Genomic DNA, 21,240 nt, shown 5'->3' on the forward strand with positions numbered 1-21,240 from the left:
CTGGTGTCCTCACATCTCCATCTTGTTTCACTGTGATACTAATCTCACAACCAAGGTTCACAGCCAATAACCAGTTCAGGCAATACTATTTAATGTCAAAACAATAACTCTTTTTTTTTTTATCACCAAACAACACTGTTACAGTGTACTGTACCGGTATCTCTGTGCTACTAATATTTAACTGATCTCGCTACTGATAACTTACTCTTAAGTCTGGTTTATGCAGCTTTAGAAATCAAGTATCTCCTTTGGAAACATTCGCTATCGAGATGAGTGAGAAAACAGTACTGAGATAACATGACAAGGGCAGGCTGGAGAGAAAGAATAGTTAATAGAAAAAGAAAAAAACCCAGATAATGATAATCTTGCTTATGTGTCTGTACAACCATATATCCAGACAACTGCTGGTGCATTGTGGGTCTAGCGTTATAAACAAATAGATATACAAAATAACAAACGTATGGATGTAACCCCAACCTCCAACCCTGACCTCCAACCCTAACCCTGACCTCCAACCCTAACCCTGACCTCCAACCCTAACCTTCAATCCAGCATCCAGGAACCAGGGTTGTTTGGGACAAAGCTTTAAACAGGGGTCATCATGGACACCCTCTGCTGCTACAGTGCAGAGACAGAGAGGACTGTGGGTAGCCATCAGCAAGCAAAGCTATCTGACAGACACATGGAGAACAAGGGGAGAATGAGAAGACACGCAAGTCTTCAATCTTATAGATAAATAACCATAAATAGTTGTAGTTTCAGTCACTTTGCATTGTAAATAACCATAAATAGTTGTAGTTTCAGTCACTCTGCGTTGTGTAGGTAGGGCATTCCGCTGTCCCAACTTCAGTATGTTTGAGTAACTTGGCTTCTCCACTGTTTTATCCTCCTCCTCCTCCACCTGCTCCTTCCTCCTCTCCTCTCCAGGTCGTCATGCCCCTTCTCCTACTCATGCTCCAACTGCTCCTTCCTCTTCTCCCCGTTGACCTTTACTTCTTCCCCTCCTCCTCCTCCCCACCTCCGCTCCCCCCAACCTCACTTTCCCTCCTCCCCACCTCTCCTCCTACTCCCCTTCCTTCCTCTCCTTCTCCCCACCACCTCCTCGACTTGGCCCATTGTCGACCAATCAGAAGGAGAGTTTGGGTGCAGTGGGTGGAGTCTCAGGTCTTGTCATGCCGGGGGGAGAGGAGGAGGAGGGGTTATGTCTCCTTGTCAGGCTTGTTGATTGGCTTGCCCCCGTTCATGACCACTGGTTCGCTGGTGGAGCTTTTACTGGGTGGGGCCCCGGCAGGTCTGGGCGTGGCCTTAGCCACGTCATGCAGTGAAGGTTCCCGGTACATCGCCACTGCAGAAAGACACAGGGGGGTTAGGGGTGTGTGTTAACGTCTTAACATGCAATATGGAACAGTGAGTATGTGTCTAGATTTACTTATCAATCTGTGCTGCATGTGTGCATGCACGTGTGTCTGTGGGGTTTATACTTTCGATTTATTTTATTCTACATACCTGTCCCCTTAGTATTAGTTCATTAGACGTTGCACCTTTTGTATAGTATAGTTAGAATTGTTTAAACTTATTAAAAATGTACTCCTAAATGTTGAATGTATGCACCCTCCTGCCAAAGTAAATTCCTTGTCTATGCAAACTTTCATGGTGATTAAAACCCTTTCTGATTCGAATTCTGATTCGGGGTGTCTGCGTAAGTGCATGTGTGCGCGCGTGTGATTTAATCTTCCTTTTTGAGGAAGATGAAATCATTCAGGGTGTGCATGACTTTGATGACTTTGTTTTACCAGTGTTTTATTGAATCTGTCTTGACATTTGGCATTGTGGTGTGGTACAGTGGTCTTCCAATGATCAGCAAGCGTAAGCTTACAAAGCTGGTAAATGTAGCATCTAAGGTGGTTGGGGTACAGTTAGCCCAGTTGCAAGATATATATGATAAACGGGTTATGGCTAAGGCTAAACAAATGTTAAACTGCCCTGATCACCCACTTTACAGAGTTTAATTTGCTCCCTTCAGGTCGCCGCTTTAGGCTACCTAGGTTAAGAACTGGTCGTGCCAGAGATTCCTTCATTCCTGTGGCTATTAGGAACCTGAATTCACTTGGCTAACATCTAGATTTATTTTATTTTTTTAATTATTTATTTATTTTATTTTTTCCTGCCAATGGCCATTATGATGGATTCATGTTGTAGGCTACTGTCCCAATTGGACCCTGTCATTGGGTTTGGAGGAAGGTGTGTCTGTATTGTGTGTTCTGTGTTGTGTAATGTTGTTGGCATTTGGCAATGCTGTTCTGTGTTTGTGTATGTGTTTCTGACCCCTGCTGCACACTAATTTCCTTTTGAAGGATAAATAAAGTTGAAAGTTGAAGTTGAAGTACATGCATGTGTGTGTCTACATGCGTGTGTGTGTGTACATGTGTGTGTGTCTACATGCGTGTGTGTTACCTTCTATAGGTTTGGGCAGGAAGTGTGCGGCTGGTTTGGTCTTCTTCACGCGGTTGCCCTTCATGGGCTGGCCCTCCTTGTTGAGCCCCAGGAACCAGGCCCGGCCAGACTCCTGCTGTCTGTACAGCATGGACGAGTAGATCACATAGTAGTTTTCAAACACAGACTCCTTAAACTTACACTCTGGGGTAAACAGCTCCTACACAGGCAGAAGAGAGAGAGTGACAGAGTGAGAAAGAGGGAGAGAGAGGATGATAGACAGCAGTTAATAGAACACTAACAGAACAAACATTTAGAACTCAGGGCTGTTTTTTTGGATGTGACATTAGCCTGCAATCCATCCATCCAGCCAGCCATTCAGCCAGCCGGCCAGTCAGCCATCCAGCCAGTGAGCCATCCAGCCAGCCATCCATCCAGTCAGCCATCCAGCCAGACAAGGATATTGTCATTCTGAGCAGCTGTGCTCGTCTGGGTCCGTCACTGTCTGGGTTCGTTGCCGAGAGACACTCTCTCACCTGTGTGTGTGTGTGTTGCTTTGCTGTTCGCTGTTGCCATGGAAATGATGTAGGAGTGGTAACCAGGCCTGAGTGAGGCTGGAGGTGATTGAGTGCTCAGAGCAGAGAGCTGGCTGGCTGAGAGGGGAATCATACACCATCTCTTATAACTGTTTTGATTGATTGACTGATTTCTCTGTTTGTTCTTTATTTTGACATTGGTGGGTTGGTTTGCTGTGAAACTATTATTTCTATATGTGACATACAGCGTGTAACATTTGTGTTGACGGTGATATTTGTGTTGTTAGTAACATTTGTGTGGACAGTGATATATGTGCTTATTTTTTTCAGTGTGTTAACCTGCAATTACACAGGCCTCTTGTTCTAACTTCTAACCCTAATCCTACACAGGCCTCTTGTTCTAACTTCTAACCCTAACCCTAGGAGGGAGGAGGGGCCACCAGCCTGTCTAGCCACCAGCCTGTCTAGCCACCAGCCTGTCTAGCCACCAGCCTGTCTAGCCACCAGCCTGTCTAGCCACCAGCCTGTCTCTCTTGTCCTAACAGCACTGGCTCTGTATCTCCAGGTGAAGTTTTTCTATCCTGGCAGCCTGCTCTCACACCCACATCAATCTGACAGCTCCCGCACACAGAAGCATTGATACTCACTTACACACACACACACACGCTCAGACGCACGCACACACACACAAACACACACACACACACACTCTACTATCCACACACTCTTCCTCCTATCTAGCCTGCCTGGTAACACACAATATTTCTTCACACCTCTGTTCAGAAGACCTGATCAGAAGAGAAGGATCTGCTTGTTCTAACACACACAAATACACACACACACTTTCGGTTCTGTGATGAGTAACATACACTCTGAGATGTGTGACAAGTAGTGGATTGTTCTGTAGTAGTACCATCCATTATTTAGTATAAAGTGTGTTGCTACGCTAGGTGGATCTATACAGTATAGTGGTACGCTAAACAGAGCTATACAATATGGTGCTATGCTAGGTAGATTCATTCAAATTGGAGAAACATATTCTCAAAATCTTAAAGTAAAAGGCAAGTTAAAGTATCAGAAATACACTGACCCCCATCCTGCCCTATCCTCTCTTCCTCCACTCCTGCCTCCACTCCTGCCTCCACTCCTGCCTCCACCCCTCCCTCCACTCCTGCCTCCACTCCTGCCTCCACTCCTCCCTCCACTCCTCCCTCCACCCCTCCCTCCACCCCTCCCTCCACACTGACCCCCATCCTGCCCTATCCTCTCTTCCTCAACTCCTCCCTCCACTCCTGCCTCCACTCCTCCCTCCACTCCTCCCTCCACTCCTGCCTCCACTCCTGCCTCCACTCCTGCCTCCACCCCTCCCTCCACTCCTTTCTGGCCGATGTGATCTGTCAAAGTCTGGAGTCATTCATCCCCCCCCCCCCTTTACCCCCCTCTCTCTACTTCATCTCCAGTGTTGTAGTCAAGACCACCTAAACCGAGCCCATGTCATGACCAAGACTTTGAGGGGTCGAGACCGAGTTAAGACCAAGACCAAGGCAGGGCGATACCGAGTCAAGACCAGACCAAGGCAAGGCAATACTGAGTCAAGACCAGACCACTCAAAACACACAGTAGGGTTTTTTCAAGGTAAAAAGTTTGATTTGATCTGTAACTTTGTATTTGAACTCAAAATTAGCACTCTTAAAGTAGTGCCGTGTGCTTGTGGCCAGGCAAAGCAGACTATTTAATATGTTATGATTTTTTCTTCTTAAAAGAAGTGAAGGCGCATTAGTACTCGGTTACCTTTTTCTTTCGTATGTTTTTTCCCTACCTTTTTCTTCCTACATTAATAATAAGTTGCAGGTTCGAATCCCCTCTGTATGTCACTTTGAATAAAAGCATTTGATGCGTGAATATGTGACTCACAGATGAGTAGAGGTGTCCCTCTGCGTTCATGGCGATGTACAGCGCTGTCTGCACTGACTGGATAGCCACCACACGAAGCCCCACCGGGATGAGGTTGAAGAGAGCTGGAACACACACACACACCAACACACAAGCACACACACCAACACACGCACAAACACACACACATATACACGAATACACACACACGCACGTACAAACACACACAGTCAGACAAATAACAGGCACAATGTGTGTGTGTATAGCCTGTGTAACGGTGTGTGTTTGTGTGTGTGTAAAGGGGTGTGTGTTGAAACACAAATACCACATTTACTTTCGTCAGATCTGTGTCATACTGAACACTAACAGCATGCCCCAACAATGTGATTCTCTTGTTGTACTAAAGGAAGGTGAAGGGAGTGATGTGTGTGTCTGCAGATGTGTGTGTAGATCATAGGTGTAGGATGTGTGTGTAGATCATAGGTGTAGGATGTGTGTGTAGATGTATTTGTCCTCACAAGAGTTTGTGGCGTCGTCTTTGGTCCCATCCATGTGTCCGTCTGTGTTCATCTGCAGGTAGAATCCCTGCCTGCAGTACAGCCTGGTCACAATCCCCTTCAGCTGCAGATCTGAGACAAGGCCAGTGTTACCTCAACCATACATGCACACGTGTGTGTGTGTGTTATTAGAAGGCTAGCTAGTTATCTTTAAATCCACACACACATCCTCAAAGGGCATAAGTAAGCTGCTTTGGCAGGTATGGGCAGGGCTTGTTACTATGGTGACACACTGTCATCATTTCCACCATCATGTCATCTTTAATTCTAGCAAGAGTTACCATGGCTACACAATCACACACTCACACACTCCAGTGTGTCTAGTAACAGGACTTTCCCCACTGGCTGGTGGTGTTGATTAACATCCTCCAGATGCTATAGATCTACAGCAGGTAGACAGTATCTTTATCCCTGTTCAACTGATTTACATATAGGCCTCTCGTTAATCCAATATTTTCCAGTAGCTTACTTTTAAATGCTAACTGAGTTTTGTAATGTATATACTCTTAATGCACATATATTCACCTACCATTCATTGTAAACTTTTATATTTATTTAATTTTTTCACTGAATTTATTTTTTATTTTTGTTTGTATAACATGTCATGTTTACTATGATGTAGTATTCATTCATGCTATGTGCGTGCTTTGTAATATGTTGGCACTAAACATTCTCCAGGAGAGTGCTCAATCGTCTCATTTCAGAGGTCGGGGAAGAATGTTTACAGTTCTCCTACATTGGCCCAGATAGGTGATCTGGTGTTTTGCTTCCCTCTGGAAAATTAGTGTCAAACATAAATGTTTGTATTCCCCCCCCAAAAAAATACGACAACTGATTTATAGATCTACAGCAGGTAGACAGTATCTATAGCCCTGTTCAACTGATTTATAGATCTACAGCAGGTAGACAGTATCTATAGCCCTGTTCAACTGATTTATAGATCTACAGCAGGTAGACAGTATCTATAGCCCTGTTCAGCTGATTTATAGATCTACAGCAGGTAGACAGTATCTATAGCCCTGTTCAGCTGATTTGTAGATCTACAGCAGGTAGAAAGTATCTATAGCCCTGTTCAGCTGATTTATAGATCTACAGCAGGTAGACAGTATCTATAGCCCTGTTGAGCTGATTTATAGATCTACAGCAGGTAGACAGTATCTATAGCCCTGTTGAGCGGATTTGTAGATCTACAGCAGGTAGAAAGTATCTATAGCCCTGTTGAGCTGATTTATAGATCTACAGCAGGTAGACAGTATCTATAGCCCTGTTGAGCTGATTTGTAGATCTACAGCAGGTAGAAAGTATCTATAGCCCTGTTGAGCTGATTTATAGATCTACAGCAGGTAGACAGTATATATAGCCCTGTTCAGCTGATTTGTAGATCTACAGCAGGTAGAAAGTATCTATAGCCCTGTTCAGCTGATTTATAGATCTACAGCAGGTAGACAGTATCTATAGCCCTGTTGAGCTGATTTATAGATCTACAGCAGGTAGACATGGCCCTCCGGTGCTCTGTCACACTTCTTCCCTTCATGCTCTCACTCTAACCCTTCATGCTCACACTCTAACACTAACCCTTCATGCGCTCACTCTTACACTTACCCTCACACTCAGCTCTACAGCAGTCTGGAGAACAAGATTAATCTGACCCACTTAAAGAAGAAAGGAGAGAGGAAGAAAGGTGAGGTGCTTTAAGAAAGAAAAGAGAGAGCCTAAGGAGAAACAGGGAGAAAGGGAGGGAGACCGAGAAGGGGAAGGAGAAACAAAGAGAGAGAGAGAGTGAGTGAGGGAGTGAGTGAGGGAGAGAGAGAGCGAGCGAGAGAGAGAGAGAGAGCGAGAGGTAGAAAGAGGGAGAGAGAGAGAAAGAGGGAGGGTGAGGGAGAGAGAGGGAGAGAGAGGGCAATAAACAGAGAGGAGCGAGAGAGACAGGAAGAGAGACAGGAAGAGAGAGAAAGAGACAGAGTCTTCCCATGCAGTTGACCCTGTCACGTCCCCCCTCATTCAGCAGACACACCTTTCCATCTAAACCAAGAAGGGCTGTAGGAACACAACACGCTCAAATAATTATCCCAAAACTTGTCCCATATTCTGTTGTCCATAACTGAAAATTTTCAGAATGACAAGTTGAAGTTATTAGAATTCTGTCACAACTGGAATATTTTCCATACATTCTCAGCCTAAGTGTTACCAGGGCAATATTCCCATCAACTGAGATTCCCACATTCTGTCTGTTACTAGGGAAACTACTCCAGGATTCCCTTATCCAGGGGGTTGCCATGGAGACAGTCTGAGGATTCCAGTGTCTGATTTTCCTTCCAGAGAGCGGGTATCCCCTGACAACCCTAACTCTCACATCCCAGACACTCCGAACTCACGCCACTCACTTTTAATCAATCAATCAAACAAATGTTGTTAAGCAAATTTGTCTGATATTTAGATCAGTATTTGTTGTGCTTAGACTTGGTGAAGCCCCTCCATGATCCTGAGAACCAGCGGGTTCTAGAGGGTTCTATAACCTAGGACCATGCCAAACATCATTATGATCATGCTCTGCCCAAATATAATCAAGAACAATCTGCGAATACTATACTGTCTGTGGATACAGGGGAACAGTAGAGACAGCCCTCCAGTCAGAGTATAGACAGTAGAGACAGTAGAGACGGCAGAGGCAGCAGAGACAGCAGAGACAGTAGAGACAGTAGAGGCAGCAGAGACAGCAGGGACAGTAGAGACAGCAGGGACAGTAGAGACAGCCCCCCAGTCAGAGTAGAGACAGCAGAGACAGCAGAGACAGTAGAGACAGTAGACACAGCAGATACCGCAGACAGCAGACAGCAGAGATAGTAGAGACACCAGAGACAGCAGAGACACCAGAGACAACAGATACAGCAGAGACAGCAGAGACAGCAGAGACAGTAGAGACAGCAGAGACAATAGAGACAGTAGAGACAGCAGAAACAGCAGAGACAGTAGATACACTACAGACAGTAGAGACAGCAGAGACAATAGAGACAGCAGAGACAGCAGAGACAGCAGAGACCGCAGAGACAGCAGATACACTAGAGACAGCAGAGACACTAGAGACAGCAGAGACAGCAGATATACTAGAGACAGCAGAGACAGTAGAAACAGCAGAGACAGCAGAGACACTAGAGACAGCAGATATACTAGAGACAGTAGAGACAGCAGAGACAGTAGAAACAGCAGAGACAGTAGAGACAGCCCTCCAGTCAGAGCAGAGAGCCCTCCAGTTGGATCACTTATTAGTGAAGAACCAGAGATATTAGCTCCTGAGATAACAGATAGCTTCCCATCGCCCCTTCAAACAGAAGAATCCGGATTTGGACGTCACGTCAAGCTTCCTGATAGAAAATCTGCAATAACACCTCACACCACATTTCACACCTGGTAGCATGTGTTGGTGAAAAGCCAGGAAGGGAGCAAGGTAGGGAGGTAGATAGAGAGAATAAGCAGTTGGGGGAGAGGAAGGGAAGATGATGGACAAAACGGGGCTAGATGGGGAAGAAGGAGAGAAGCATCACTGCTTTCAGTAATCAAAGGGAATCTTCATTGTCATAAACATAAAGTGCAGAAATCTGTCCCTGAACAAAGCCATCACCTCTCTTTCTCTCCTTTTGTATTCACACACATTCCAATTAGATAAGCCATACATCACAGGTAACTGTGAGTGTTCATGTGTGTGTGTGTCTGTGTGTGTGTGTGCATGTGTGTGTATGGAATGTGTGTCTGTGTGTGTGCATTTGTGTTATTCACCATCTCCATCAAGCCACAGGTTGTACAGATTGATGTTACTGGCAGCAACAAAATGGCTGTCCCTAGTCTGAGGAGCAACAGACCCTCGCTGCTGCTGTTCCAGCTACACTTCATCCTTACAAAAGGAAATTTTGATGTAACACACACACCTTTATGCAAATATTTAAGACTCTCTTTGACAAAAAATATTCGTTGTCTATGTAGACAATATATTGGCCAGCTGGTGGCTCTAGTTGATAACCCAACAGACAACCTTATTTCAGATTTATTTAAATGTGATTTTGAAAATTAACTAGTTTTAAGGCCCACTTATTTTCCACTACTTCTAAATTAACATATTCGTGCAAAATAGAGAAGATCGTAATCATTGACTGTTTAATTAATCTTGAGATGCGTAACTGGAGCCTTATCTTTACCGGCAAGACATAACAAAACACCGCTGCTTCCCAGCTTCCTTGCACTAATACACGAGTAAATAAATATATTTGTTATATAGGCTATTAATATTATATGTGTTATTTTACATATGTAATACTATGTGTTACATATGTAATAATAATATATGTTATGCATACATAACATATATAATAATAGTATATAGCCTATAAAATAAAAGCCAAGATGTTTTAGTAAATACATGTATGCCTAGCAACTCTCAATGCCCGTGCGTAATGACATCGCTACCGTCTGTGTGTGTGCATGTCCACGCGCCTCCCGCGCTCTACCTCTGTCCACACCTTGTCTCCGTAGCCTCCTCTTCTTCAAACCGAAGATTCTCACTTTGGAGAAGATGTCGACCAGATTCCCGTTACAAAGACCTTTATTCTTGCTGGGGCTTTTTCTTCGTCTGTGAGTCTGCGGCCGGTGGATGTGTTGCTCCCGTGCCTGTCTCTTCTGTCGGATCAAACCGCTGGCGATAGCCGCTGCCATGTTTCAACCGAAACAAACGGAAAAAGGAGTCCGTTCTCCGTTTCCCCGTGGGCACGGAGCACAGACAACACAAACGCGCCTTGTTCAGTCCTTGCCTACAGACCCATAATTGTCTCGACAATTCCTATGTTTGGACTACCCATCAGTAATAAATATATCGACACAACGCAATAAAGTCCACATATCATATTTTTTAAGAAGTCATTTTAACATTCAGCAAAAAAAAAACAATCTGCTTCACGTTTACCGTTCTTGTAAAATAACTTCAAAATGTCACTGCGTGCCTCTTGTCGGAAACGAGCGTTTTCAAAACTGTCAACATGTTCGCTGTCCTTTCTTGCCATGTCATGATTGATCAGTAAACTGTGACGGATGTTTGAAATCACAATCCTCGAAAATAGGAACAGCAAAGAAATGATACAAGCCTTCTGTGTTCTTCTCCTTAATCTATACCCGCTGACAATTGTTCATCCTCCCATTATTATCTGTCCTCGGTCGGCGACGCATCCCACACCACGAGGAGCTACCGCGGACCACTCTACGCCAGTTCACGCCAGGACACGCCAGTTCAAGCCATGCGCTCGACGACTGTCTCAGGCGCACTCTCAAAATCAAACTGTGCTGTTCTAACGTGATTAGGCCTGGTGAAGGACGCGCGCCAGGCAGGGCACTATCGGGTGGGGCTCGCTCAAAGATTCAGAGAGAGAGAGAGAGAGAGAGAGAGAGGGAAGAGGTGGGACGGAGGGGGGTCTAAGCGGTGCCCGCGCGCACAGATTTACCAAGTCCATAACATTTCCCGGTCTCTACTACAAGCAGATAATGCAGCGCCTACACCGGAAAACGGGCTTTGAGACAAAGGTACATAATTCAGAAAAAAAGAAAAGAATTAACTTTGGGCATTTAAGATGGTGTGGTAACGTTCTCTTCATTCACGCTCAAAAAACATTCCGCCGAAGATCTCGTCTCTTTCTTACAGATGTTTCCCAGTTCCGCGCCTCACCAAAACAGAACAGTTTCTAAAACATCATTTTGCATCTGGGCGGTTCGATGATCAGCCAACCGCAACTACCGGGGAGAAGGGTTGACGCTAAGCGCGAATTGCCGAGTTAAGCGCAGTAGCCTACTCTTAACGTCTTTATTAAGGAAACCCCGAGTAGGACCGCCCCAGCAGGGCTACAACTGTAGATTTGGTTTCCCTGACATGAAGACTGCAGGCCTTCACGATTCCGTGCGCTACAGGTTAGCGGCGATGTCAAAGCTACTTCTGACCTGCCCGTGAAACACTATTCCCGCGGGTAACTGGAGAGAGTTTGCAGTCTTACTGTTTAGGGTTAGGGTTTATATTGATGAGCTTATCAATGTTAGGTTTATATTGATGAGCTTATCAATGGGAAGATAAATGCAAGACCGAAGCATTCTCTGGTGGCGGGGGTTGCTCAGCACCGCTTTGAGTCTCAGCTTTAACGAAACCCGGTCCGTTCGGCGGCTAAATTTGCGGTTTAAAAATTGCTCGAACAAGCGTAGATTCACCAGAAAGATAGGCTGATGGACACTACAGTTGATTATTTGTTTTTCCGGCTTATTCTGTCATGTGTGGTCCCCAAGGCTCGCACTTAACTCTAATTCCATCGGTGACGTTGTAGTAGCACCTTTAGGCTGTTTTTAATCATTGTCTTATTGGCAGAAATAACGCGGCCACTCGGCACCGTGTTAGAGAGTGAGAGAGACAGAGAGAAAGAAAGAGAGCGTGAGAGAGAGAGAGAAAACACAACTATGCTGAACACAGGAAAAACGAACCTGTATCACATCTCTATGTGGAACATTTTTTCCGGTCCAGTACTGTAGAGGACCCAGCCATGGTCCAGAACAGTAGAGGTTAGGGTTAGGGAGGAACCAGTCAAAGTTGTCAGATGAGGGAAAAAGAAGCTGTTCAGAAGTAAACAATGTATATGTTTGTCCACTTGGAGGAGCCAGAGTGTTCAATGTTCTGTGAGCTGGGCTCTCTGTCACGTGCACCCCACATACACACCCCACATACACACAAACATATACACACACGCTACAGCTACAGTACCAGAAGCTTCCACTGGATGACACTGTATCCAGCAGAGACACCAGTCTCAGTTACTTTTGTCACAGGTCACACCTCTCACAGGTCACAGTAACAGCTGGATGAGTTTGTTCACCAGAAGTGTTGTATTACCACGAGGCCATGTATGTTTTCAGATCAGAAGCAGCCTGCTTCCCTCTCACTATCAACAGACCAGAAACAATCAGCTCTGCCTCCTCTCTACTCCGCTCCACTCCTCTCTCTGTTCACGTCCTGTCCACTCCGCTCCACTCCTCTCTCTGTTCACGTCCTGTCCACTCCGCTCCACTCCTCTCTCTGTTCACGTCCTGTCCTATCCGCTCCACTCCTCTCTCTGTTCATGTCCTGTCCTATCCGCTCCACTCCTCTCTCTGTTCACGTCCTGTCCTATCCGCTCCACTCCTCTCTCTGTTCACGTCCTGTCCTATCCGCTCCACTCCTCTCTCTGTTCACGTCCTGTCCACTCCGCTCCACTCCTCTCTCTGTTCACGTCCTCTCCACTCCGCTACACTCCTCTCTCTGTTCACGCCCTCTCCACTCCGCTCCTCTCTCTGTTCATGTCCTGTCCACTCCGCTCCACTCCTCTCTCTGTTCACGTCCTGTCCTATCCTCTCCACTCCTCTCTCTGTTCATGTCCTCTCCACTCCGCTCCACTCCTCTCTCTGTTCACGTCCTGTCCTATCCTCTCCACTCCTCTCTCTGTTCATGTCCTCTCCACTCCGCTCCACTCCTCTCTCTGTTCATGTCCTGTCCTATCCTCTCCACTCCTCTCTCTGTTCATGTCCTCTCCACTCCGCTCCACTCCTCTCTCTGTTCATGTCCTGTCCTATCCTCTCCACTCCTCTCTCTGTTCATGTCCTGTCCACTCCACTCCTCTCTCTGTTCATGTCCTGTCCACTCGGCTCCACTCCTCTCTCTGTTCATGTCCTCTCCACTCCGCTCCACTCCTCTCCCCATCTCAATCATTTTCTGTTTCCATCCTGTCTCACAGTGCAAATTATACAATGACAATCGGCGGGGTCAACTTCTTCTCCAGGGCGTAAAGTAATATTTACGATTACAGGTAAGAACGATATATCGCCCCCCCCGACCTGTTGTTTTTACCTCTTTCCAAGAGGTTCCAAGTCTTAATTAGGGGGGTCAAACTCCCCCAAACCCCCCATAATTCGCACCCTACTTGCTGCTCCACCACATACTGCTCCTCTCCTCTCCTCCCCTCCCCACACCCCTCTTCTCCTCTCCTCTCCTCCCCTCCCCACACCCCTCTTCTCCTCCTCTCCTCCCCACACTGCTCCTCCCCTCCCCACACCCCTCTTCTCCTCTCCTCCCCTCCCCACACCCCTCTTCTCCTCTCCTCTCCTCCCCACACCCCTCTTCTCCTCTCCTCTCCTCCCCTCCCCACACCCCTCTTCTCCTCCTCTCCTCTCCTCCCCACACTGCTCCTCTCCTCCCCACACCCCTCTTCTCCTCGTCTCCTCTCCTCCCCACACCCCTCCTCTCCTCTCCTTCCCACACCCCTCCTCTCCTCCCCACACCCCTCTTCTCGTCTCCTCCCCACACCCCTCTTCTCCTCGTCTCGTCTCCTCCCCACACCCCTCTTCTCCTCGTCTCGTCTCCTCCCCACACCCCTCCTCTCCTCTCCTTCCCACACCCCTCCTCTCCTCCCCACACCCCTCTTCTCGTCTCCTCCCCACACCCCTCTTCTCCTCGTCTCGTCTCCTCCCCACACCCCTCTTCTCCTCGTCTCGTCTCCTCCCCACACCCCTCTTCTCCTCTCCTTCCCACACCCCTCTTCTCCTCTCCTTCCCACACCCCTCTTCTCCTCTCCTTCCCACACCCCTCTTCTCCTCTCCTTCCCACACCCCTCTTCTCCTCTCCTTCCCACACCCCTCCTCTCCTCTCCTCCCCACACCCCTCGTCTCCTCTCCTTCCCACACCCCTCTCCTCGTCTCCTCTCCTTCCCACACCCCTCTTCTCCTCTCCTTCCCACACCCCTCTCCTCGTCTCCTCTCCTTCCCACACCCCTCTCCTCGTCTCCTCTCCTTCCCACACCCCTCTTCTCCTCTCCTCTCCTCCCCACACCCCTCTTCTCCTCTCCTCCCCACACCCTTCTTCTCCTCATCTCCTCTCCTTCCCACACCCTTCTTCTCCTCATCTCCTCTCCTTCCCACACCCTTCTTCTCCTCGTCTCCTCTCCTGCATGAACATTTCACCACTTTGTCATTAAAGATCATACACACTGACACACACATCATACATGCTCACACACATATATACACACTAAACACACACTACACACATACTACACTAGCAGTATCACACACTATACTAGCCGTGGTTCATGAATGAACTTTGTACTAAGATCTAACCCTAACCTACCTTACCATCCACAAGCACCTCTCCTCAACACCAGTCTCCAGTCTCCCCTCAACACCAGTCTCTCCTCAACACCAGTCACCAGTCTCTCCTCAACACCAGTCACCAGTCTCTCCTCAACACCAGTCACCAGACTGCCCTCAACACCAGTCTCCAGACTGCCCTCAACACCAATCTCCCCTCAACACCAGTCTCCAGACTGCCCTCAACACCAGTCTCCAGACTGCCCTCAACACCAATCTCCCCTCAACACCAGTCTCCAGTCTCCCCTCAACACCAGTCTAACCTCAATACCAGTCTCCCCTCAACACCAGTCTCCAGTCTCCCCTCAACACCAGTCTAACCTCAATACCAGTCTCTCCTCAACACCAGTCTCCAGACTGCCCTCAACACCAATCTCCCCTCAACACCAGTCTCCAGTCTCCCCTCAACACCAGTCTAACCTCAATACCAGTCTCCCCTCAACACCAGTCTCCAGTCTCCCCTCAACACCAGTCTAACCTCAATACCAGTCTCCCCTCAACACCAGTCTCCAGACTGCCCTCAACACCAGTCTAACCTCAATACCAGTCTCCCCTCAACACCAGTCTCCAGACTGCCCTCAACACCAGTCTAACCTCAATACCAGTCTCCCCTCAACACCAGTCTCCAGTCTCCCCTCAACACCAGTCTAACCTCAATACCAGTCTCCCCTCAACACCAGTCTCCAGACTGCCCTCAACACCAGTCTAACCTCAATACCAGTCTCCCCTCAACACCAGTCTCCAGACTGCCCTCAACACCAGTCTAACCTCAATACCAGTCTCCCCTCAACACCAGTCTCCAGTCTCCCCTCAACACCAGTCTAACCTCAATACCAGTCTCCCCTCAACACCAGTCTCCAGACTGCCCTCAACACCAGTCTAACCTCAATACCAGTCTCCCCTCAACACCAGTCTCCAGACTGCCCTCAACACCAGTCTAACCTCAATACCAGTCTCCCCTCAACACCAGTCTCCAGTCTCCCCTCAACACCAGTCTCCAGACTGCCCTCAACACCAGTCTCCCCTCAACACCAGTCTCCAGACTGCCCTCAACACCAGTCTCCCCTCAACACCAGTCTCCAGTCTCCTCTCAACACCAGTCTCCCCTCAACACCAGTCTCCAGATTTCCCTCAACACCAGTCTCCCCTCAATACCAGTCTCCAGTCTCCTCTCAACACCAGTCTCCAGTCTCCCCTCAACACCAGTCTCCAGTCTCCCCTCAACACCAGTCTCCAGATTTCCCTCAACACCAGTCTCCCCTCAATACCAGTCTCCCCTCCTCAACACCAGTCACCAGTCTCCCCTCAACACCAGTCTCCAGATTTCCCTCAACACCAGTCTCCCCTCAATACCAGTCTCCCCTCCTCAACACCAATCACCAGTCTCCCCTCAACACCATTCTCCAGTGTCCCCTCAACACCTGTCTCCAGTCTCCCCTCAACACCAGTCTCCAGTCTCCCCTCAACACCAGTCTCCAGTCTCCCCTCAACACCAGTCTCCTCTCAACACCAGTTTATAACATTCCTCTGGTAAAAGTGTTTCTATGGTAACAGTGTTTCTATGAGTGTGAAGCACGGTGTGTGAGACAGGTAAACCTGATCAGCAGCTCAGGAATGTATCTACTCATTTATTACAGACAGCTGCTACAAGTGAATGACTACAGTTGGGAGTCAGTTGGCTGAGCGGTGAGGGAGTCGGGCTAGTAATCCGAAGGTTGCCAGTTCGATTCCCGGTCATGCCAACTCCTCACCCTACTTGCCTCGGGGGAATGTCCCTGTACTTACTGTAAGTCGCTCTGGATAAGAGCGTCTGCTAAATGACTAAATGTACAGTTAATCTACCTTCACTTCAAACACATATACGAGAGAGAGAGACAGAGAGAGGCAAAGAGAGAGACCTCACCTTTCACACCTCACCCTCCTCACAGCAGACCCTAGGGTACCTCACCTCATTACACACATAAAATAAAAAGTGGATGGAGAATACTGGACCTTATACCTGTCCTGTCACTATGGAGATAAAACCATCTACTGTCTTGTAACTATGTCACCCCATCTATCTCACCCATCTACCTCTATCGCCACTATCTTGTTTATCTGGTTTTCCTCTGTGTTATTGGGAAGTGGGGGCCTTTACCTGCATGAAGAGAGGAGAGCTAGGAATAGCTGCCAGACATCAGGGTGTAAATAAAACATACACACCATACTGGGATGTGGGTGAGAGAAGGAAGGGGAGTGTGTGTATGTATGTATGCATGCGTGTGTATAAGTGTGAGTGTGCATGTGAGGAATGGAAGATTGAAAGCTTTTATCTGGGTCATGCTTCTATGATAGATGAAACATTAAGTAATAATAAGTAGTGTTGTATTTTGTCTTTGGTCTGGTTCCAACTGTAGGAATGAAGGGTAACGGATTAGCAAGTTCTAATGTGTGAAATAATTTTCCAGATGATGAAACGTTGCTGAGTGGCATCAGCCTTCCGGTCAAGGCAGAAGCACCAAGGAACTGAGGAAGCTGCACTCCCACACGACACCCTACAGTACAGCTCTGTCTGTGCTGGATAGCATCATTATATTACCTTCACTTCTACCCCCGTCAGGTTCACATTTGGGGAACAGGGCTCAACACAGGCTCCTGTGAGTCCCAGAACGAGACCAGCAGTTACTCAACAAAAAGAGTTTGTAGAGATTGTCTGACATCAGTCATGAACGTGTGCAGACAGTGAGGAGGTAGAGGAGAGAGGAGGTAGAGTAGAGAGGAGGTAGAGGAGAGAGGAGGTAGAGGAGGTAGAGTAGAGAGGAGGGAGAGTAGAGAGGAGGTAGAGGAGACTGGAGGTAGAGGAGAAAGGAGGGAGAGGAGGGAGAGTTGGGTGAGAGGATCCTGACTAGGCAAACACAGAGAGGGAAATGGAGAGAGAATGTGGGGGGGGGGACTGACCACTAACCACTATTGATTTCTTATTGTGTAACTCATGTATGAACACAGTCACACATCCTGACACACACCACCAGTCCCCGGACACACACATACACACATGCCCCACATGCATACACACGCATACAAAAAAATGGACACACACACATATATCTAAGCATACATCACCCTCATTATTCCTCCCATAGGACTACCATTAATGGATTCTGAGGGAAAAGCTGAACAGTGAAGTCAGCAAATCTCGTGGTCTTCTTCCTCCTCTCTCTAGGGTTAGGGTTAACCCTCCACCTCTCTCAAGGTCCATGTTTTACAGATGAGGGTTTTACTGTGTTGAACATGCATCTCCAAACACAATCACACTGTGTGTTGTGTGTTAGGGCAACACTGTGTGTGTTGTGGGTTTGGGCAACACTGTGTGTGTTGTGTGTTAGGGCAACACTGTGTGTGTTGTGTGTTAGGGCAACACTGTGTGTGTTGTGGGTTAGGGCAACACTGTGTGTTGTGTGTTAGAGCAACACACAAATGCATACAGAGAAGTAGATATCTGTCCTACATAGTTAACCCTCACAGTAGTGGCTTTCAAATTGATCGTGTTTATTGAACCTGTATGCAAATAACCTGGATATTCATCTAGTAAAAACACAACACCAATATCTCCCCAGCTGTCTGCAGGTCAAGAGGTCAAATATCTCCTATACATCACTTTGGATGAATGCTAAAATAAATACCAATCATAAATTGTTAAATAAACCTGTGTGTATGTGGTTAGGTGGGAGGAGCTAACTTGGATGGGGAAACTTGATGGTGTCTATGTTCCCCTTATGTCATACAACACCGGTCAATAGTACATTCAATCAACTGTGTATGTGTATGTGTTAAACATTTAATATGGCCTGTCCAGGCAATACTTGTCGTAAACAGTCTGTGTCCCTGTTTCACATTTACATGTTAGCCCTCTCCCTCTAATCCTTTTCTCTCTTCCTCTGGTTTCTCTCTCTCCCTCCAATCTCTTCTTCTGGTCTCTCCCTTTCTCAGTCTAGTCTCTTTCTCTCTCAGTCTAGTCTCTTTAAGTCAGTCTAGTCTCTCTCTTTCTTCCTCTGGTCTTTCCCTCTCTGAAATTATGAGGACTATGAGACAGTCTGGCGACATGGTAACTATGAGACAGTCTGGCGACATGGTAACTATGAGACAGTCTGGCTACACAGTAACAGTCCCACCCTCTATGCGTCCAGCACACTTCAAATAATGATGGTATAAAAACAACAATCTGCCAGTTAAATCTTTGTAAGAATATTAACCTTCATGGTCTGAGGTTTCGGTCCTGAGTATTCTTCTCCTGCATTCCTCCACAAAACAGAATCTAAATCATGACAACCCTAACCCTAAATCATGACAACACTAACCCTAAATCATGACAACCCTAACCCTAACCTTCAGTCATGCAGAAGTGGTGCAGTGATACAAGCCTGAGCAAGCCAACACAGAGTGGAGCTACGGGCTAAGGGGGAAATTCCCAATAAACGATCTTACCTCTGAACAAGGGCCGAACAAGGGCTCTAAAAAGTTGCATGAAGGGATGCATGGAAAGCACATTGTAGCCTACAGGTTTTGTGGCTTTTATTTATGCGATTTTTTTGCAGTACCTCTCTCTCTTTTTCTCGCTTCCTTACACACACTCACACAGACACACACACAGGCTACAGCTGCAATAGCGAGGTCTACACGAATAACTTATTCTCTTCCCCTCCCTTTTCCTCCTCTCTTCCCCTCCCCTTGAGATCAGTTACTGCACAACTGCGATTGCAGATCCAAAACACCAGCACCCATAACCTGGAACCAGGAGAGCAGTCTAGTGGGAGACACACACACACATCAACAGCCGAGCGTGTGCGCAAAACACACATACACACTCACACAAAGGGGGTCTCTTTTTCTCTCTCTTTCTACTTACTCACCAGTTGGGTTCTTGGTTGTCTTGAGACTCTTGCCACAAAGACACTGCAGCATATGCGATCCTTTGCTGAAAATGTTCCAAAGAAACCTCATGGATTTGGTGGAGGAGCGCTCCAGCAGCCTAGACACCCGCATGGGGACTCGCGCCCCCCGCTTGCATAACAGCCCGGTCTCGTTCGGCTCAGTTCGGTGACTCGGCCCGACTAGCTGCACCATAGAACAGAGCAGGAGAATCCCCGGTTCCGCGTTGGCGCGTAGCTGCAGAAACGCGTCGTTGTACCTCAGGATGAAGGCAACGGTTGCGGTTATCTCCGCGTGCTGCTCTTTAGCGCTGCTGGTGCTGCTGCCGCCTGGCCGGCGCGTCAGAAGCCCAAACACACTCTTAAGATCGCATCTGCCGCACGGGGGGAGCGGTGCAGCAGACAGGCATGCGGTGATAGCGTGAACACGGCGAAACGCATCGGGTTTCTGGACAAAAAAACATCGCATATTAGTTTGCTTGGTACTTGGAAAAGGTTGCAAGTGGATTTGGTCTGTCCGTTAACAAGCCGGTAGATGTGGCATCTCTAATAGAACATTGTAGCCGAGGCTCCCACAAAACAGCCCATAAAAGCCAATCCCGAAAACCGGTCGCCGGTTCCGTTTAACTGCCTTAATGCAAATCACAGCACAGATCAGTTCCTTTCTTTCTGTTTCTTTAAAAGGTGTTAAATATTTCAGATTAAACCCAATCTTCTCAATTATCCATATTTATCCGCGCAGGTCCGCTAGTGTGTCTGAGGTGTCCTCACCTTATTGATGAAAAGAAGCCGACTGTGTCCTTCTCTGAAAAGTAGAACGTATCCTGTAGAAACGTGTGTGCGCGTGGTCCCGTATAGTCTGTCCCTGCGCTGAAGATGGGTGGGCGAGGAGGGGGAGGAGGAGTCGAACCGAAAGATCGGCTTTCCATTACGTAGACACGTGGTTCCCACCCCGTCACTGACAAACAAGACTTTCCCTTCAAACAATTTAGGTAAAAGCGGCGATACCGTCGCAGTCAAGTTGCAGTGTGGACAGGAGGCTCCCGCGTGCTACCTTCTGGTTCGCGTGTCCTCAGCAACCGAACGTGACAGGAGGTGGGGTTACGTCTGATGCGTTAAAGTAATAAGACGAATCTACAGGTTTCTGCAGAAGATACTGGAGAGAGAGAGAGAGAGAGAGGAGAGTGGAGAGAGAGAGACAAAAAGAGAGTATATAGGCTATATTATATTATACATGTTGAAATATAAAGAGAGACCAAACAAGTACTGCAATATAAAATAGAAATATTCACAATAAAATACAAAATATTTATAATAAAGAATCCTATGTAATAAATTAAAATATGTACATGTAACCGGTGTGAATCGGTGAAACTCACTCCTCAGGTATGTAAAAGGCCACCCGCGTCAACAAAGAGCTAGTTTTTCTTTGGCATATTTGGTAGCGGTTGAGCTTGGCAGTCCAGAGGTGGCAGGTTCGACTCCCGATGGCAGCGAACGACGGCCCTGGCTTAGCAAGACCACGGCTCTTACACCGCTGTTACATACAGTATCAGAATGGGTTTTATTCGCCATGAAAGTTTGCACAGACAAGGAATTTGCTTTGGCAGGAAGGTGCAAACATTAAACATATAGGAATCTAAAATGTCAATATGAGGACTAACTATACTAAGGGTACATAACTAGCAATACTAAGTGGAATTAGAATTAAAATAAACTATA

General features: G+C 47.2%; 1 protein-coding gene across 3 annotated transcripts; it reads right to left on the reverse strand.

Moving 5' to 3' along the window:
• Positions 1-1,060: 1,060 nt before the first annotated feature.
• On the reverse strand, positions 1,061-20,612 carry LOC134007252 (fibroblast growth factor 14-like). Of its 3 annotated transcripts, none has more exons than XM_062446536.1 (5): positions 19,501-20,612; positions 5,381-5,491; positions 4,884-4,987; positions 2,455-2,653; positions 1,061-1,345 (listed from the first exon to the last, which is right to left on the reverse strand). In XM_062446536.1, exons 1-5 carry the CDS (start codon positions 19,985-19,987, stop codon positions 1,200-1,202), a joined length of 1,047 nt encoding a protein of 348 aa, XP_062302520.1. In that variant the 5' UTR covers positions 19,988-20,612; the 3' UTR covers positions 1,061-1,199. The 3 variants fall into 3 exon arrangements, with proteins under 3 accessions (XP_062302520.1, XP_062302522.1, XP_062302523.1); XM_062446538.1 differs by lacking the exon at positions 19,501-20,612 and adding an exon at positions 9,919-11,625; XM_062446539.1 differs by lacking the exon at positions 19,501-20,612 and adding an exon at positions 9,931-11,622.
• Positions 20,613-21,240: the final 628 nt, after the last annotated feature.

The sequence above is a fragment of the Osmerus eperlanus genome, chromosome 21 (genome assembly GCF_963692335.1).
Source record: "Osmerus eperlanus chromosome 21, fOsmEpe2.1, whole genome shotgun sequence".
NCBI lineage: Eukaryota > Metazoa > Chordata > Actinopteri > Osmeriformes > Osmeridae > Osmerus > Osmerus eperlanus.

Coding starts and splice junctions, on each gene's coding strand:
- LOC134007252 (XM_062446536.1), bottom strand. CDS start 19,987: ATGCGATGTTTTTTTGTCCAGAAACCCGATGCGTTTCGCCGTGTTCAC. Junction 5,492..19,500: donor GACAACCAAGAACCCAACTG/GTGAGTAAGTAG, acceptor GCCTTGTCTCAG/ATCTGCAGCTGAAGGGGATT. Junction 2,654..4,883: donor AGGGACACCTCTACTCATCT/GTGAGTCACATA, acceptor CTGCCTGTGTAG/GAGCTGTTTACCCCAGAGTG.